This window comes from Coturnix japonica, chromosome 2, assembly GCF_001577835.2.
Source record: "Coturnix japonica isolate 7356 chromosome 2, Coturnix japonica 2.1, whole genome shotgun sequence".
Taxonomy (NCBI): Eukaryota; Metazoa; Chordata; class Aves; order Galliformes; family Phasianidae; genus Coturnix; species Coturnix japonica.
In genome coordinates this window covers 116,904,228-116,921,917 of record NC_029517.1, presented here as the reverse complement: position 1 = coordinate 116,921,917, position 17,690 = coordinate 116,904,228, and the positions used below count along the sequence as shown (strand labels likewise).

The 17,690-nt window shown below is 40.2% G+C and overlaps 2 protein-coding genes across 2 annotated transcripts in view; both read right to left on the bottom strand.

The window, feature by feature from the left end:
- The window catches only part of DPYS (dihydropyrimidinase), a 29,657-nt gene extending 25,394 nt beyond the window's left edge, over positions 1 to 4,263 (bottom strand). Inside the window, exons 1-3 of the mRNA XM_015856032.2 lie at positions 4,156 to 4,263; positions 3,170 to 3,439; positions 990 to 1,148 (exon numbers count right to left, since the gene is read on the bottom strand). Of these exons, the coding sequence (XP_015711518.1) occupies positions 990 to 1,148; positions 3,170 to 3,439; positions 4,156 to 4,257 (531 nt within the window). The 5' untranslated portion in view covers positions 4,258 to 4,263. The remainder of the gene's footprint in view (positions 1 to 989; positions 1,149 to 3,169; positions 3,440 to 4,155) is intronic.
- Positions 4,264 to 9,080: 4,817 nt separating this feature from the next.
- Positions 9,081 to 17,690, bottom strand: part of LRP12 (LDL receptor related protein 12) — a 48,789-nt gene continuing 40,179 nt past the window's right edge. The window contains exons 5-7 of the mRNA XM_015856031.2: positions 14,931 to 16,032; positions 14,172 to 14,304; positions 9,081 to 12,298 (exon numbers count right to left, since the gene is read on the bottom strand). Of these exons, the coding sequence (XP_015711517.2) occupies positions 11,435 to 12,298; positions 14,172 to 14,304; positions 14,931 to 16,032 (2,099 nt within the window). The 3' untranslated portion in view covers positions 9,081 to 11,434. The remainder of the gene's footprint in view (positions 12,299 to 14,171; positions 14,305 to 14,930; positions 16,033 to 17,690) is intronic.

The following is a 17,690-nucleotide window of genomic DNA, read 5'->3' as shown; positions in this document are numbered from 1 at the left end:
CATTAGGAAGTATTACTTCTCAGAAAGGGTGGTCAGGCACTGGAATGGACTGCCCAGGGAGGTGGTGGAGTCACTGACACTGGGGGTGTTCAAGGAAAGATTGGATGTTGTGTTGAGGGACATGATTTAGTGAGAGCTATTGGTAACAGGTGAATGGTTGGACTGGATGATCTTTTAGGTCTTTTCCAACCTTGGAAAAGCACTCTTACTTCATATTTTAAAATGAAATTTAATTAGTAGGTACGGATGAAAATTCTGTATGGATCCAAAGTGGTCTAATATAACATGTGTCATGTTAAGGTAGATGTCAAGCATCTGAAACATTTATTTCCTTGGTGAAGCTTTCAGGTAATCAGCAAATTTTTACACAATGATGATCCTTCCATACTTACACTCCAGAAAGGTTTTCTAGGTAATCTCATGTTTTAGAAATTCTTGGCTCCATCTCTGCTTTGCTTTAAGGTGATAAAACTTCAGTTACTCAAGATCAATATTCTTCCTTCCAAAATAAAGCTAATCACCATATTTTTTCATATATGCCTTTATTAATACACCACTACAATCCCTTTCCCAAGATTTAACAGGAACACACATTACTGAGTACTCAGACCAAAAAGGCCAAATTTATGCAAGCACCTCTGGTCTGGCTGATCTCAGCTTTGCACAGCCTGCTTCCCTTTCCATTAAATGCATCCAATATAATCCAAGCATGTAGGTTATCTGCCAGCCACCAGACCAGGCTGCCAAGAGCCACATCCAGCCTCCACAACCTCCCTGGGCAGCTTGTTCCAGAGCATCACCACCCTCTGTGTGAACAACTTTCTCTGCAGACATTTTTTTTCCCTCCCAAATACATATATTTTATAAAGGTGTGGACTATTCTAGTTTGTACATACAAAAACATAGTAACATTCATTTTCCACCTGAGGACTAATTCCAAGCAGGTGTAGTACAAATTCATGGAATTGAAAAATGCCTGTAGTGTGTACCTCGTCGCTCCACCAGGTAACAGCCACATGCAGTGCATAATCACAGCAAACCTTAGGGTCTGCCCAGCTTTTCCATGTATCAAAAGCTTCAATAAGGGAGCAGCCTTTCTGAGGAATGGCAAAGTCAATGATCATAGTGGTGCCTCCTGCTACAGCAGCCTGAAAACAAAGAAATAATATTTAGCGATCAGTGAGCAAAATAATAAACAATGTCTCCTGTGTTCTCTGATTCCATGTGCAGTAGATGGGTTCACAGAGAAAGATGAGCAACATTAGACCATAGTCAACTTGATATATGCATCCTCAGAGTCTATTTGGTTGGAAAAACAAGCCTGTGTAACAAAAAAGCATCAAGGAATAGAGACACAATGGAATAAATACCATACCATTTTGTTTAGATATCTATAGATATATAGATAAGTCATCTCCTATTAAATAAGCATTTTATATATGTTATGAAGAATCAAAGTGCATTTTAACTAAGAATCAGTAGTCACTGCCAGAAAGCAAATTCTAGACTACTAGAAATTGCAAATAAGGTAAATTATTTGCTGTAATTTCTGATATCTTACAAATTAGCCAGAGAAATTCTCTCTCTTGCTCTGAACAACATCCCTCTGCATAACAGCTACAAACTATTCAAGTCAAAATAAACAGAGTTCATGCTATATTACTCCATTTCTAAATTAACCCATTTCTTCTACAGTGACACATGTTTGACTCTGCCTTAGTAAGGCTCACAGATCCTTCTTTATTTCTTTCAATTAAGAAAAAATATCTGGTTTGTCCCCACACAGGTAAAGAATTTTTTTGGTAATAGGTTGTTGTGTTCTGTGCATTTCAAATCACTGCCTTCATTTAGGCAATCAGAATTAAAACTGCTAATATGTCAGCATCTTTTGCAAAGAAGAAAGTTCAGAGGGTGACACCTTTTTGGTATCTGTAGTATCAGGCCTTCATTTATTCAGCTGAATGGATAAATCTTAGCTTATTATTACAGCAGTTGGAACAAATTTGCCTCCATGATTCTCCTGGCAAGATGCATGTTAGATGATAATCCTGGGTAAACAGCTGCAAACACTTCCCACACTTTGACCTGGGTGAAGAAGGTCGACAATATCCAATTTTATGACATCTGATCACTGGACTGAAGCTAAAGCCTCCTGCTGGCCACCAGAGCCACTGACTGGACATCCTGTTCTGTGTATGAAATCTGTGCTATTTGGACATCCTGTTCTCTGTATGCAGCTTTTGGAGCTCCTGTGTCCACTGCTTCTTGTGCAATTAATTATTAATAAACTGTCTGTTCTTTTGCAGGACTGCAAACCTTAAAGTGCTCTTAACAGCTTAAAGAGGAAAACTAGTATTTTCACGTTAGAAAACATCAGTCCTTTCCCCTTTTTAGCAAACCACAGTTAAGCCATCCCTCACAGACAGGATGTAGCAGGCTCTCTGAGAGTGCTGCCTAACAGGCCAGCCACTTCACAGGGCAATGTCATCTCTTCTGTGGGCAAAGGAATTCAACCTGTACAGCAAAGCACGTAAGTTGCAAATTTCAGGGAGCTCTGTATGAGTATTTCACTCCATTGAGATGATGCACTGCTACTACTAATAACCGATATGTGAAAATCTGAAAGAACTCAATGTACAATAAATGGGAGAAAATAGGTATTTTTAAGAAACTGTATTTGAACTGGTATTTGAACTTTCACCGAGACCTTAGGGACAGAAGTGGATGACATGAAAAACTTGCATTCCTCCATGCTAACAGAGGAGAAAGATCAGGTTGCCACAGAAGTGCTCCCAGCATACTGGGGGAGTTGCCCTGTTGCTTTAATTAACCTTTGCTCTGAGAAGCATGAAGCCCATATTCCAAGGGGAGTTGCACTCGGCATGGAGACAGCCAGGGTAAATGACCATTCTTAACACTTGCCACTGGCAGCCAGCAAAGCCTTTGAAGGAACCCAAATAACACGCTGGTGCAATGCATCTTTGGGTATGCTGACTGCTGATTACAGTGGCTGAACAAAGAAACAGCACAATTGCCTTTACTTCAAGGAATTCTATCTTCTCTCCATTAGCATTAATATCACATAATCAACAGGCACGTTTCTTTCTGAGAAAGCCCAGATGCATGCAAAGAACTGCATATGCGCAGAGACATGGTCGCACACACCCACCTTTGTTCCTGTATAGAAATCATCTTTTGACGTGGTGCCCATGAAAGGGAACTGCAAGTGCGTGTGCGTATCAATACCCCCAGGGATCACCAGCTTGTTGGTCGCATCCAGCACGGTGAGGCCACTGGGAGGCCTGGGGTTTAGGTTTGGTCCCACTTCCTGCACCACTCCTTCTTCCACATACACATCAGCCTCCACAGATTGGTCATCGTTCACAACTCTTCCACCCTTGATCAGAAGCCTCTGCTTTTGATAGGAAGGCATGGGAGGCTGGAAGACAGGGAATGCTCACAAAACTGCTTATCTCTCAGCCTACCTTTCCCGTGTTATCTGCAAATGACCCCAAAACACGATGCTGAGATATATAAACAGGGATTGAGCCTGTGGCCTTCAGCAGCTCCACCCACAGTCCTAGGGGAAGCACCAATGACCAAGGGAGTGCAGTGAGCCGAAACACAGAGCCTGCCTATGGGCAGCAGGCCTGCTTCTGGGTATTACTGCTGTTTCTACTTCTTTACCTAGAGATGGGAACCAGGCTTTCATGGGCGTCCAGCTGTGTTTTCATGGTGCTTACTCCAGCCCTGCCCTTTGCACTGTGGAGTTGGTAACATAGTGGCCAGCTTTGGTAACCTGGCTGTCCACAGGAGTGTGATGCCCAAAGGTGACCTGAGCTCTGCAGTGGCACTGAGGAAGCCAAGGGTGCCATGAGCTCCCCACGAGGCCAGCCGGGGAGCCCATGGGTGCCCCATGGGTGTACACACAGGTCTGTGTGCAGGAGCTGCACCGATCCCAGCCAGGGGGCACAGGCTATCAGCAGCCTCTCCCAAACTGCACCCTGGGAGTCACTTAGGGGAAAGGCTGCTATCTGTGGTGCCGGGCACCATACCCTTCCCCCAGATACCACTACTCAGCGCGTCAGAACGACCGTTGGCTGGAGAAGAAAAACCCCGTGGGCTTTTCTGGGCGCTGCCGAGGCTTCCCCTCACCTCGGCCGGCGGGCCCGGCGGGGCCGGCTGGGCCGGCGGAGTCTGGCCATAGTCAAAAGACCACATAAAAACGATCTTCCGGCAGCCTCCCTGAGCCATCATCACGCCTGCTGCCCCGCCTCCTGCACTGTGCTGCCCCCTCCCGCTGCCCCGAGCCCCGTGTCCCCAGCGCGTTCTATTCCAGCACAACGGCCGGGGGCCCCACCCGACCCGGCCCAACCCGGCTGTGAGCTGTGTGAGCCCGCTGGGAAGGAGAGCCTGGGCCGGGAGAGAGAGATGGGAAGGTAACAGCAAAGGGATTAGGAAACGATCTGAAAACTTGGCCTAAAATAAAAGGGGAGAATCACTTTGTAGTTTTTTATAAATACTGTTACTACTTTATAGTCTGTTTTGCTTTCCATCTCCTGTTTTGTGCAGACAGGCAGTGCATCACCCCAGTGCAGCGTTCGGTGCCCTTTGGTTCAGCTGGCAGTTCACCCCCCCTGCCCTCAGCACAGGGCTCTGCTGTATGATCAGCCAGATGAAGAAAGCGGCAGACAGACCCCAGAGGAGGTTGAATTGCGGTTCTCTAAGGCAGAAGCTGTGAATATTAGAGAATGACAATAGAAAAGAGGCCCAGGTGGGCACAGAAATGGGGTGACAGGGGTCTGTAACTTTGGATCTCTGCTACTGCTGAAAGAACAAACCCATTTTTCCCCACACACAGATGGGCAACTGAATAACTGGGCTGCAAGGGGCCTGAGGTGGGAGCCTCTCAGCTACAGAAGTTTTGCTTTGTGTAAATGAAGTGACATCTGTCATGCCAGGAGAGAGGGCTGCAAAGGCAAGAGGCGTGTTGGTAGGTTGCAGCGGTCAAACTCACATATACGCCCCAATGAATATTGAATGATTATGTCAACAAGTTAAGTATTTATTGTCATAACTTCATCCCGAATGTCCCAACTCAGTGCCCAAATCACCAACTGAAAATAGTCACTTTTTATTTCTCCTTTGCCAATGAATATTTAGCGATTTCCAGAAAATGAGTTTCCACATGACAGACCGGGATAATCATCTCCATTGCTCTGGGGTTAGTGATAGTGGTGCTATCTCTGCTTTGCTCAAATCCTTATTCCAAATGGAGCCAAGGTTGATTTGAAGTCAGGCCCACCACATCACATCGCTCTGTGGTGAGCTTCAAGACATTTGGTTCCCTTTCTTAATGCGTCTCGTGCAGGAATTAGCTGACATAACTAAAGACACCTAAAGGCATGGAATAGCATGGCTGCAAAGCCTACTTTTCTCTTTTTCTGAAAGGCATCAGTTTCGAGCTCCACTTCCCCTCATGAGATTTCTTCCTGGCTCTGTTTAGGCTTTGTAGATCCCACTCTTCAGTGTCGACATTTGTAACTTTGAGCCCAGCTCAGATCATCCCCCAAACTGGCAGGGTAATTGAGAGTGAAGGCCTTAATACTGTTGTGTGTAAGAGAACTGGATCTGTCCCACAGGTCGTTTTAAACACATTAAATAGATAATGACATTCTGTCTAAGCGGTTCTTTTATTTAGTCCATTTGGACAAACAAGATAATCTCACATCAACGGCATTTATGGAAATTTGGTAAATATTTAATATTTGAGAGCTCATCTGTCCCTGGGCAGAATGGTCTCAAATATCACTTGTGAGATAGAAATAATTCCTCTAATACTGCAGGAAGACAACTGGCCCCATATTCTTAGTTATTGCTGAGAACTTGATGCTGCAACAAGGACTCCAGATCCTGATTAGCCATGTAACCTTCACTTACCTACAAAACATTTTACTCTTTCTGCCCTCTTCTTTGCACAGTTTAAAACAAATATTTATTCTGTAATCAGTGGCTGACTCTGCACTATACAGAGAGGTTTTCTATTAAGTAATGTTTACTCACCCTAAAATACCACATGGCAGTTCAGTCATAGAAGAGACATTACAGAAAGCCATCAATTGCAACCTTGAACTTAGCATCTTATGCTAATGCTTATGTGGTCTGCAGCAAAGCTAATAATCCTGGAAATGTATATACATGGAAATTTCTCATTTCAGGTGACTATCATAGAAGCTTTATCAAAGAACCTTTTAAGTAACGTAGGAATTAACGCGATTTAAGATAAAGAACACTGAAGAAAATTCAGTCCATGTCTATTATCTACCGAAAGAAAATAATTCAGCAAATTAAGGAATAGGTTTGCAGGAAACAGATAACTGAGGTTTGGAACTTTCAGAAGACCAAGACAGGAGACATCTTCTATAGATCATTATGATGACATAAACAATTCAAAGTCTTCTGAGACATGTGCACTCTTCAGCACTTTCTTAATCCAACAGTTCTTGCTGGTATTGAGCTTTAAAATAATAATGATAATAAAAGAACAATGTATGTCAAAATACAACAAATATGTGCCCCGGTGGCGCAGTGGTAGGAATGCCGTGTTGCAACACTGGAGGGCCTGCATTCAAATCCCCCCTGTGGCGCAAGTGGTAGAAGTGCCGCTCTGCTACACAGAGGCTTGAATCCTGGGGTTGGACTCGATGATCTCTAAGGTCCCTTCCAACCCGCACCAGACTATTACCTATTACCTATTATAAATGCAAACAGGAGGTTTTTGGACAAACTGCAAAGATGCTTTGAGAAGGAAACTAGAGACCGATGTTGAGCAGCGGAGAGGAAGTACAGCTCATCTATTATTAACTGTACTAACTGTATTTTCCATTTTTAACAGCTTTCCTCCACTGAAGGAAGACTGGATACAGCTTTTCAAAGCAAGAAAATTAACAAAAATGATACCACTGATTTTCAGTGCATTTTACCAACTGTTCTCAGTGAACTTTCTATACCTTGAGAAACACCAAAAGATTATTTCTCTGTTTCTGTTGACATACTTTAAGAAACAAGGATAACTGGTTACAGTGGTACAAATGGAATTGTACCACTCTGTGACACCGCAAGTCAATGAGGCTGTGACACAGTCAGAGAATTCTGCTTCAAACTGAGACACCCAACCTTGCTAGGCCACATCTACAACATATCCCTACTTTGGTGGTTAGGTCCTGGAACAGGCTGCCCAGGGAGGTTGTGGATGCCCCGTCCTTGGAGGTGTTCAAGGCCAGGTTGGATGGGGCCTTGGGCAACCTGATCTAATAAATAGTGGAAGTTTGGTGGCCCTGCCTGGCAGGGGAGCTGGAACTTCATGATCCTTGAGGTCCCTTCCAACCTGGGTCATTCTGTGATTCTGTGATTTGTGGATCTTTTCCTCACTTTTTTAAACAAGCTTCTTAACTTGTCCTTTGCATTTTGTTGAAGAAAACACCACTTGCTAGTAACATCTATTCTGATGTGTTTTGGGCTATGATTGCCTCCCACCTTTGCTCATCTCCATATACAGATACTTTGCAATTATTCCTTTAGACCCTCCAGACAAAATACAGTGACTTACCTTTTCATAATATTTTCTTGCCTTCTCTCTTCCACCCCTCCCCCTCCAACAGAAGCACCACATGTGATCATAACACAGAATTCAAACAATGCAAGTGAAGTTCTTTCAGAGTTTACCTTTTCTGTTGACTTTGACAATGTGATGCGTTGGCAAAGTGAGAGATTTCTTCCAGTTTCTTTCAGAACATACCCCACTTTCAGCCATTAAACTGTAGATGATACCCAGGATGTCCTCAGTTACCATCTAGTTAGTTTCAGAAACTCACAGGAAAAGAAAAGAGAGACAGCCAAATAAAGCAAACGATTTCCAAGCCTCACACATCACAGCTACAGGAGGTTAATGATGTTGACTTAAGACAGACTGATGGAAAATGTGTGGCACTTCCAGATGACTGCAGCAGTTTCACAGCACCAGGGGAACAAAACAGGCCAGAAAACATCCACGTTCTGCAAATGAAGCAAAACCTGATCCTAACAGGAAAACCTGTCATTAGCTTTGATCTGCAGCATGTAGCATAAAGGCTCATTGAAAAGTACGGGCTCCTAATCTGAACTATGATTCACGTAGACTGAACCCCAGTTCCTGCTTTGACTTTTAGACAGGTAATAGAATCATAGAATCATAGAATTACCCAGGTTGGAAAAGACCTTGAAGATCATCAAGTCCAACCGCAGCCTAACCAGTACCCTAACTCTAACAACCCTACACTAAATCATATCCCTGAGCACCACATCCAAACGGCTCTTAAACACAATCAGGGATGGCGATTCAACCACCTCCCTGGGGAGCCTATTCCAGTACCTAACTACCCTTTCTGTGAAGAAGTTCCTCCTAATATCCAACCTAAACTTGCCCTGGAACAACTGGAGGCCATTTCCCCTTGTCCTGTCACTTGTCATTAGTGAGAAGAGACCTGCCCCACTCTCACTGTAGGAACACAAGAGTAGAGTAGAACACAGCATAGCAACTCATTGCCATATTTTCTCCTGGAAATTATTCTGAAATAAGATCTATCCACAATACTTGTTGCACTGTATTGAAAATGGATTTGGCTTTTATTAACACCAGAGGCTCAGTCAGTCCTCTTAATATTACAGTGCAAATCGCATCACCAAAAAGTGTGAGATGTGAAAAGAAACAATGACGAATTCCTTCCTTACCTAGAAGGTTTTACACGAGGAGAAAAAATCACTTCGCAATAACTTACATTTTTCAAAGCTTTCAGTTAAATGTGATTTACAACAGAAAATAACTTCGCAGTGAATAATTCTGGATCTTCTTCAGTGTGTCCAAGCGCTGCAGCACATCTACATCGAAAGTCATTTAAACAAAATGCCAATTCAAGCAGCTCCAAAACAAAATTAACGTGACTTCAAGCATTCCCAGTTAAAAAGTAAATCCAATCAGTACTGCATAAATCAGAATCATCAATCCCTTTAAAATCACCATGAAATAAAATCACTGCAACAAATTCGCCTCATACAAATATGAATTTTATTTACAAATTTCCAAATTTCTCAATCAAATCCAACTTTTCAGTTTAACGTGTAGCATTTATCCTTTAAAACAAATTAAACATTGTATTCTACTTTACATTATGGAGACCATAGGTATATGCTAGGTGGGGCATTTCATGGAACCACTTTAGATCACTTTGTGTGTGTATATAACTACGGTATTCTATGAAGACTTCTTCAAAATGTATCTGCCTCAGTGACAAACATTTCCATAACCACTTTCTAATGATAATTAGGAAGCTTTAAAAACCCAGTATTTTATACCAGGACACACTGCTCGCGTGTATTTCAGAGTGTGTTATCGTATTCATATTGCAAAACTGCCTGCTCTATAAGCGACACCACTGAAATCAGACTAAAGATTACCCACAGATTTAGATATTATTCAATGTGAATAAAAATGGCCATTGATGACTTTTACTCAGGTATGTGTAACTATGGGCCAATCTGTACCTGAACTGGTACCAGTGTGATGTGATCCGTTCTGAAACTTGAAACCACGTGGGTTATTATAATAAAATCTTTTACAACTGTATTGCACATAAGTTCCTCGAAAGCACAAATCTACACAACTGTGTCCTGAACTCAGAATTTCCTATTACTCTTGGTGAGTTAAATCCACCAGATGGTAAAACTGTTTCTTTTTCTCATCCCTGTGCCTGTAAATGAAGAGAAGAGGGAGACGACAGATATATACACTTTTGAATCCATTCAGTTGTTGTTTTTTCTGCATGTGATTTGTACTTCAGAGATGAGGAGTTTTAAAAAGTAAAATAAAAAGCCAGACATGGATTTATCTTTAAAAGTACCTCAAAAACATAACAAAAATTCAATTTAATTTTGATACATATTAAAACATTTTAGTCAGTTCTGCCCGACAGCATAACACGACAGAAATGCACAAGACTTTAAACATGCTTTAAAATGACATTCAACAAAGTATTTAAAATTTAATAAATAGCATACAATCACACACAAATACATTTCATACTGGATCTTTAAGCCTACTAAAAACAGACTGGGAAAGAATAAATAAAACAGTAGTTGACATTTTTGTTTTTAAAAGGTGTAGATTCTTGTTGTCAAGCCAGTAACCACATATTAACCTGCTTATCACAAAATTGGAAGTTGTGAGCTTTTTTTCCACTCATCTGTTTTGCTCCAACATGAAGGGTCATTAAAAAAATACACGGAAAGGGAGTTATTTACTTTTTTTTAAACGACCAGTCTGCAACCAAGTAAACCAGTTTTTAAATACAATGAATAAATAGGGAATTAGTAAAGCAAATTCAATTGCAATAAAAATGCAACACCCCAAGAAAAGAGCCATGGAAATATATAGCCATTGCAATATTAGACAATAATAGTACTTAAAGTGATAGTGCTTGTGCACTAAGCTCATTTAGAGACCTTAATATGATTTTAGTGCAAATCCCTTGAGTCCAAACAAGCTTTATACCCTACAGTATTAGGGAAAGATCTATTACCAGTTGGAACTTACTCTGTAGTGTATTTGTACATATTGGATATTTAAAAAAACTAACACGCATTAATATCTTCGGCCCTTTTTTACTTCAAATTAGAAAGACTAATGACTGGGGGCTTTACATACTACTTGGCTGTATCATATTATCGCTGTTTGGGAACGCCAGTGCTACAAAAGCTTTTGCCATCAGTTTACCTATTATATCTATCTAAAATTCACGAATCATTGCATTTTGTTCTGCTGAAAGAAAAAGAATGCTCCTGAAGAAATCTTATCCTCCCTTTAAATAAGTTCACATTATAATGAAATTCAAGAATAGACAAAATGCTGTATAAACTCAAAGTAAAGTACATATTTTGCATTAACAATCCTTACCAGCATTTAGTATATTAAGTTACAAGTATGTTGGCAATAATACAACAGAGTCAATTCCTAAAGGAAAACAATTCTGTACAAATTCACCTGTTAATATGGGGTTAAACAGGCAGCCATTAAGTCTTGAGCGGCCACGTTTCTGTTCTGAACTACAGTACCAGGATAGACTAAATTTGAAACTAACCGGGATAACTTCAGTTTAAAGAGTAATCTCAGGTTATACTGGATACACACATTGTGTATTCAGAGCCATTAAATCCTTCACTCTAATAGTTCCATAAAGTCATCCAGTATAAGAAATGTTTAATCAACCACACAGGCTAAAATAGTTTTAACATAATGTTGTCCTGGACTTTTTAAAACTAAAAACTAGTTTTAACTGTGAAGTACAAAACAATGACAGATATTGCTCCAACTTGTACACAATCTTTCCTAAACAACCCGTACCTAGCAGAGTAATAATGCCTCATCGTCACTAGTTTCATTTTTCACTGTTGCTTCTAAGCAAGTGTCAGGTATCTGGGCAGTGTGTACGATGCCACAGCTCTCACAGGGGCCATCTCGATTGCATGACCTCACACCATGATGTGTTGCACTGTAAGGCTGTCTAAGCCCTGGTTCTTGATCTGAGCTGAGATCAAGCAGAGGTCTTGAACAGTCATTCACGTCAAAGTCTGATGCTACATCAGAGACCGGAATTAACATTTCAACATCATCATCCTCTTCTCTTCCACTTACCCCATTATCAAGCTGTCTCAAAGGACTTTGGTTCTGATTCACTGAGCTCGATCTCCCTAACGTAAAGCGTACCCAGCGTAAGCCTTGAGTCATACGACTTAGTGCACTAGTGAGCTGGTGGCGTGCAGGACTCGTGCCTTGGGGCTCTATGCTCGTCACTTCTCTTCCGCTATCTGTGTTACCACCACCACCGCTCTGGGCAGAGGAACTCCCACATGCCCCCACTGTTGCTTCTATTGCTGTTGCAGGTGGGACTTTCTGAGGCAAGGTAGCAGCAACGCCACCAACTGCTCCTGCTGTGTCTCTTCTTTCATTTTCTGTATCTGTATCATCAGATTCAACTGAAAATAGGCTTCTGTGAGTATTACTTCTTTCAGCTTCTCTGCTAGTACTTTGGCTAGCAACATCATCTCCATCTGCTGAGACCAACGCCAGTGATCCTGAGTGACGTGACCTTGCAAAATTAAAAATTCGATTCCAAATGTTACTCGATCTGCCAGCAATAGGAAGTCTGATGGAGGTAAATCCAAGCTGAGATCGCACTGCCAGTCTCAGGTTTTCCAGAACTGAAGCCTAAATGAAAAGACAAACAACAATGAAGTGTTGACAGTATTCTGGCACCGATCTAACAAAAGAATGATGACAACTATTGTGCCAAGCTACGTATTATCAGCAAGGTTAAAGGTAAAGTCTTCAATATTAAAAAAAATATTGATTCTTTACTATTAAAGATCTGGTGTGTGTAGCAAAAGGCTATTTGAAACAAAGCAGGTTTGAAAGATGCCCAGGCTGTCTTGAGGAAAAAACGCTAGGCCTGGGGAATTAAAAAGGAAATATGTTCAGAAGAAAAAGAGGAATAAAAAGATCAGTGAAGTATGGAAGGTTCATTTTTTTGCCCAAATCAAGGACCTCTAAAACAAAAAAAAAAAAAAAAAAGAACTGAAAGGAGATACACTGTAACCTTCATATAGGATGCTGGTTACAGAAAAGTAGAGCCTCAGATGCAGTGCAGAAGGTACATCTGTTACACACAATGTCACAGGAAGGTAGAGTAATCACTGTAGCCCTCAGAGTACACTAATGTGCCTCAAAGCAGTTTGGGATTTAAAGAAGACATTTTCCAGTATCTCCCTAAGATTTAACAGAGGTGACTATTTGTTAATAACACAGGACTGCTTAATGTAGAGATTAAATTAAATGCACCTCCAACAGAGATGCCTGTACTTAGCTCTTTCTTCCCCATGGTGCATACTTAGTTACAAAATATCCCCAGTACAGATACTTATGTTTTCAAGGCCTCAAGTCTGAAATATTGTTCTTCATACTGGAAATTTACTAACATTCTTTCACTGTTCAAAACCATTCTACATGCATCAGTATTTTTATGGATGATGAAACTATGGTAACACTGGAAAACTAAGAAATCACTATGTTTTGACATGTGTCAAAATATGTAGACTACTACTCTACAAAATCATTTGTGATAGATTATAATCCCCAGTTTCTACCACCCAACCAAGAGGTGGAGTAATAGGAAATGTGCTGTAGGGTAATGCAATCTAGCATTGAAGAAGTTTTGAATAAAAATATTCAGATCATATAGATGGAGTAAGAATTAAAATGTATGTGTGAAACGAAGATAAGATTAGAAAAGCAAAGAGGATGGCATGTGTCTTCATTAGTGGGAATTCAGTAAAACCACGACAGTTTCTCAAGATACCTACATCATTAAAATAATTAATTACAAAATAGTATGGTCTATAACTGTAATAGAAGACAAAAAAGTCAGTCATGTGATGTAAAAACAGAGGACACAGGGTAAGGAGGCAAAAGATAATGATCACTCTCAGCCCAAAAGGCACACAGGTCAACAGTCACAAAGAATACAGTACACGATGAAGACATCATAACTGGTGTTATCTTAAGCTCTTTACCATCCTTGGAGGACTATTTGGTTTCAAACATTCTACTTGTGAACTGAATGCATGAAAGTAAATTTGAAATCTATGGCAAAGTGTAATGAAATCAGTTCCATTTAAAACAGAAAAAAAATCCTCCACTTATGGTGTAGAAATGATTTATACAGGCTCACCGACACAAGCCAACAGTAAACTCTACTGTAATAAATGCAACACACAAAAACAACTCAAGTAGAGCATTATAGGAGTATTTACAACAGACTGTTTTAACCAAAAGCCAGTTTAAAAAGAATATATATATATTAAAGCTGACAGTTGTTTCAATAGAAATTTAGAAATGCCTGTAAAGTAAACCATGTGGTGCTGCCATACTGTGATTTTGTCCAATAGCTGATCTTTAGTAGAACAGTATTGGTGTAAAAGGAAGAAAAGGAAATATTATGAAACAGAACAAAGCACGTGGAAGCCAAAGAGTGTGATTTTGTGTTGCTAATTTTAATGAGTCTGCCGGCTTTTTAGAATCTTACCTGGTTTGGTGAACAAACTGGAAAATCTTCAACTGGTGGGATTAAGCCCTGGGCAATTAACTGTCCATAAGATGGAGGAGCTTCTCTTCTTAAAAGTTCAGCCTCAACCCTTGACAAATGAGTTTCAAATGATCTTTCAAAGAGAAAAGAGATTTCTTAATACATAAGATTATGATGAATGTTTAATAGTAAAACTACATCTGCTTGTTATAATCCAAAATAATAACCTTCAGCAGATGAAATTTTATTATTTTATTATTAGTTTAATCGAGCCTTGATTGACAAAACATCAATTTAATTTGTTAAAAATACAGCAAGTCCTTGCAGTCATTTCTATGGGCCTGTCCAGCTCACAAAAGAACAAAAAAAAAACCCCCACTCCTGAAACAAGATTCCTCAAGAGCTTTAGTTAAATATAAAAGGCACCATTAGAGATGCTTACATTACTGTTAAAAAAATTGAGGAGTGCATAATTCTGGCATGACAGAGTCTACAATAAAAAAACATGCTATTAAACACAAACTGAAACATTAATTCCATTCCAGAAATGCAGCTTCTCTATACTTTCTTTTGGGTAATATCATCTGAAAGCTTAACTCCAAACAGTGAAGTAATCAGAATATTTCAGCCCCCTTTCAACTTTCCAGTCAAAGAGGAACAATAACTTTAACAGTAACTGTATGTTGAGAAAAATGTTTCAAGTACAACAATGAAAGATACAAAATAATTTCAGTACTTGAGTCCAGCTGTTCTACTCACCTTCTCTCAAACATCCTGAGCGAATACAATTTACAGGTACATCCCAGTGCAATGACAAGCAGCAGTCCGCAAATAAGGCTCCCAATGACAGCTGCAGTTATTACTCTAGTAGGCACAATGACTGGGCAATTTTCTTCATCACTGCCATCGCCACAATCATCTTGAGAATCACAAACCCAGCTCTCAAAAACACAGCGATTATTTTTACAATGAAAATTTCCTGGCTGACAGAAGAAACAATTTTTTTCATCCGAACCATTAGGGCAATGATTCTGGTAGTTGCAGCGATCTGAACGAGGGTAGCAAACACCATTTCGAGAACATGGAAACTCGTCTCTTTGGCACATGGTGCAGTTGGTTTCATCCCTTCCATTTGGACAGTGCCAGTAGCCATCACAGCGTTGCTGCTCTGTGTAGCAACCCCAATTTCCACCACATGGAATTTCCCAGGGCAAACAGAAGCCATCTACTTGATAGGTGGCATTGAAACCTCTTGCAGCATTCACTTTGTCAGCACAAAAGTGCACTCTTATTTGTCCTGAAGATGAAACAACTGTGAGGGGAGCATGAGAGTCAAACGCTGTTAGCACACGCAACAGCCTCCGTGGATTCTCCTCTAACCCATCATATATTTTGACATAGTCTCCAAAACCCGTACCATCAAGTTTAAAATCAGTGAATCGCAAAATTACTTTACGATGATCACCAGTGTCTATCAGCCATGTGCAGTTGCTTCCAGGTGGATAGAAGTCAGGATAATTGGGAGAACTGAAAGTACCATAAAAGTATTTCAACCACTGCCCACACGTTGGCACTTCACAGTCTATTTCATCTCCAAGGTCAAGACAATCAATGTTACCATCACATTTTAAAGATTCTGGAAGGCAAGTGTAAAGCTTGGTGAAGCGAGAAAGACACTGGAAGTGACCGCTAGCACAAGGTTGAAAGGAGGAAACTGTTGGAGGATTAGCTTTGGCACAGATTTCTTCATCAGAGTTGTCTCCGCATTCATCCATATTATTACACTTCCAAGATTCTGGAATACACTTCCCGTTAGCACAATGGAACTGGTCACAATCACAATTTGGTTCATCGGATTTTCCTGAGGCAAAGAAAGAATAAGTTACGAAGTATTCTCTTTTTAGAATGTAGTACTTTATATTACTTTATGTTTGCATCAGGTATTTCGGAACAGCAAAACAACTGCTTTAAATCTCTGTAAATCGTTACAACTTTCAACATGCTTTAAGATAAAACATCTTTTAAGTTTGAGTTCAATGAGCACATTAGCACGAACCTCATTTTTAGCTACTTTCAGTCAAATAGCTTTAACCTGTATAGGAAAACAATGCTCTTTTATATTGACTGAAAAGCTTGGCTTCTGCACAGGAAAAAAGATAGGAAAAGATTGTTCCTCTCCTCCTTCACTCCAAATACAGAAACTTTTGTCTTGAGGTATCAATTACCTTGTCATCTTCCCTGTAAAAGCAGTTAGGCCTTTCTCCTGTTTTCACAGGTTCTTACTTTGTATTTTGCATAAAAACTGCTCTCTTGCCATAGATCCTAACAGTTGAAGGATCACCTATTATCACCACCCTATCTCTCTCCTGTTACTCTCTTCCCTTTCTTGCCTCTCTTCCAGCAATGAAGAGAGAAGACCACAGTGAAAAGCAGAAGCACGTATTCACCCAAGCACAAAACTACGCTTTAAAAGTTAAGGATGCAAGTGATGGTACCAAAAACATGCTTTTTAAAATATATAAGTGAAAAGTCAAGAGATGCCTTTATTTATGAAAATGTGGTATAATCCCACTAGCAGACTTGGAAACAAGACTTTATTCTTCAGGATTCATTTATGAATATTTCGTCCATATTTGAACACTAAAGAACACCTCAGAAGAAGTGATATGGACAAATACATTCTAAATCTAAACAGCATACTTGGGGTATTTAAAAAAGAATCAGCAAAGGGAGCATGACAACCCTAATGAAAAGCAGACTTCCCCAGGAGAAGCAGATTTCATATTGCTTAACTGCAAAACAATTCAAATTGGAAGAGATTTCTGGATATCACCTGCTTGTAACAAGGTTCACTGAAGGTTGATTGGGTTCAGGGCCTTGTCCAATCAAGTATTTTCAAAGCTTCAACGCTGAACCACTGAAAATGATAAGAATCCTCACATATCTAGTTCTGATTTTCCTTGATGCAACTAACATGCTGTGATAGCTGAAGTCATGTCACATCTCTGTTCTTGTTTCACTATTTCAGAATCTGGGAAAGCATTAAAAACAAATATGCTGCCCAGAAATAGTTAATTAAGAAATAAGGAAAGATGCAACATCAGCATCTGAAAGATCTCACAAGTTTTTTTAAAAATAATGAATATAGGAAAAAAGGGATTAATAAGATGGTAAAGTATTACAATCACTGCTCAAGACTGTTTAAGTAAACAAACTCACTGATAACGTGAGAGAAAAAAGCGAAGCATGCGCTGCCAGTGATTAAGTTTTACAAAATGCTTAACTCATTAAAACACGATAACAGATCTACTATAAATGATGATGAGTTGGACTCATTGATCTCTTGAGGTCTCTTTCAACCCCTGCATTTCTGTGATATGACCATCTTGCTCTGACTCAAACACACACGACATACACAAAATTAGCATGAGAAATACTTAGGATGAACTTGGGTTGTGAATTTGAAACCTGCATATGAGAATTCCTATATTCATCCTGACAGTCCTGCAACTGTGGGGC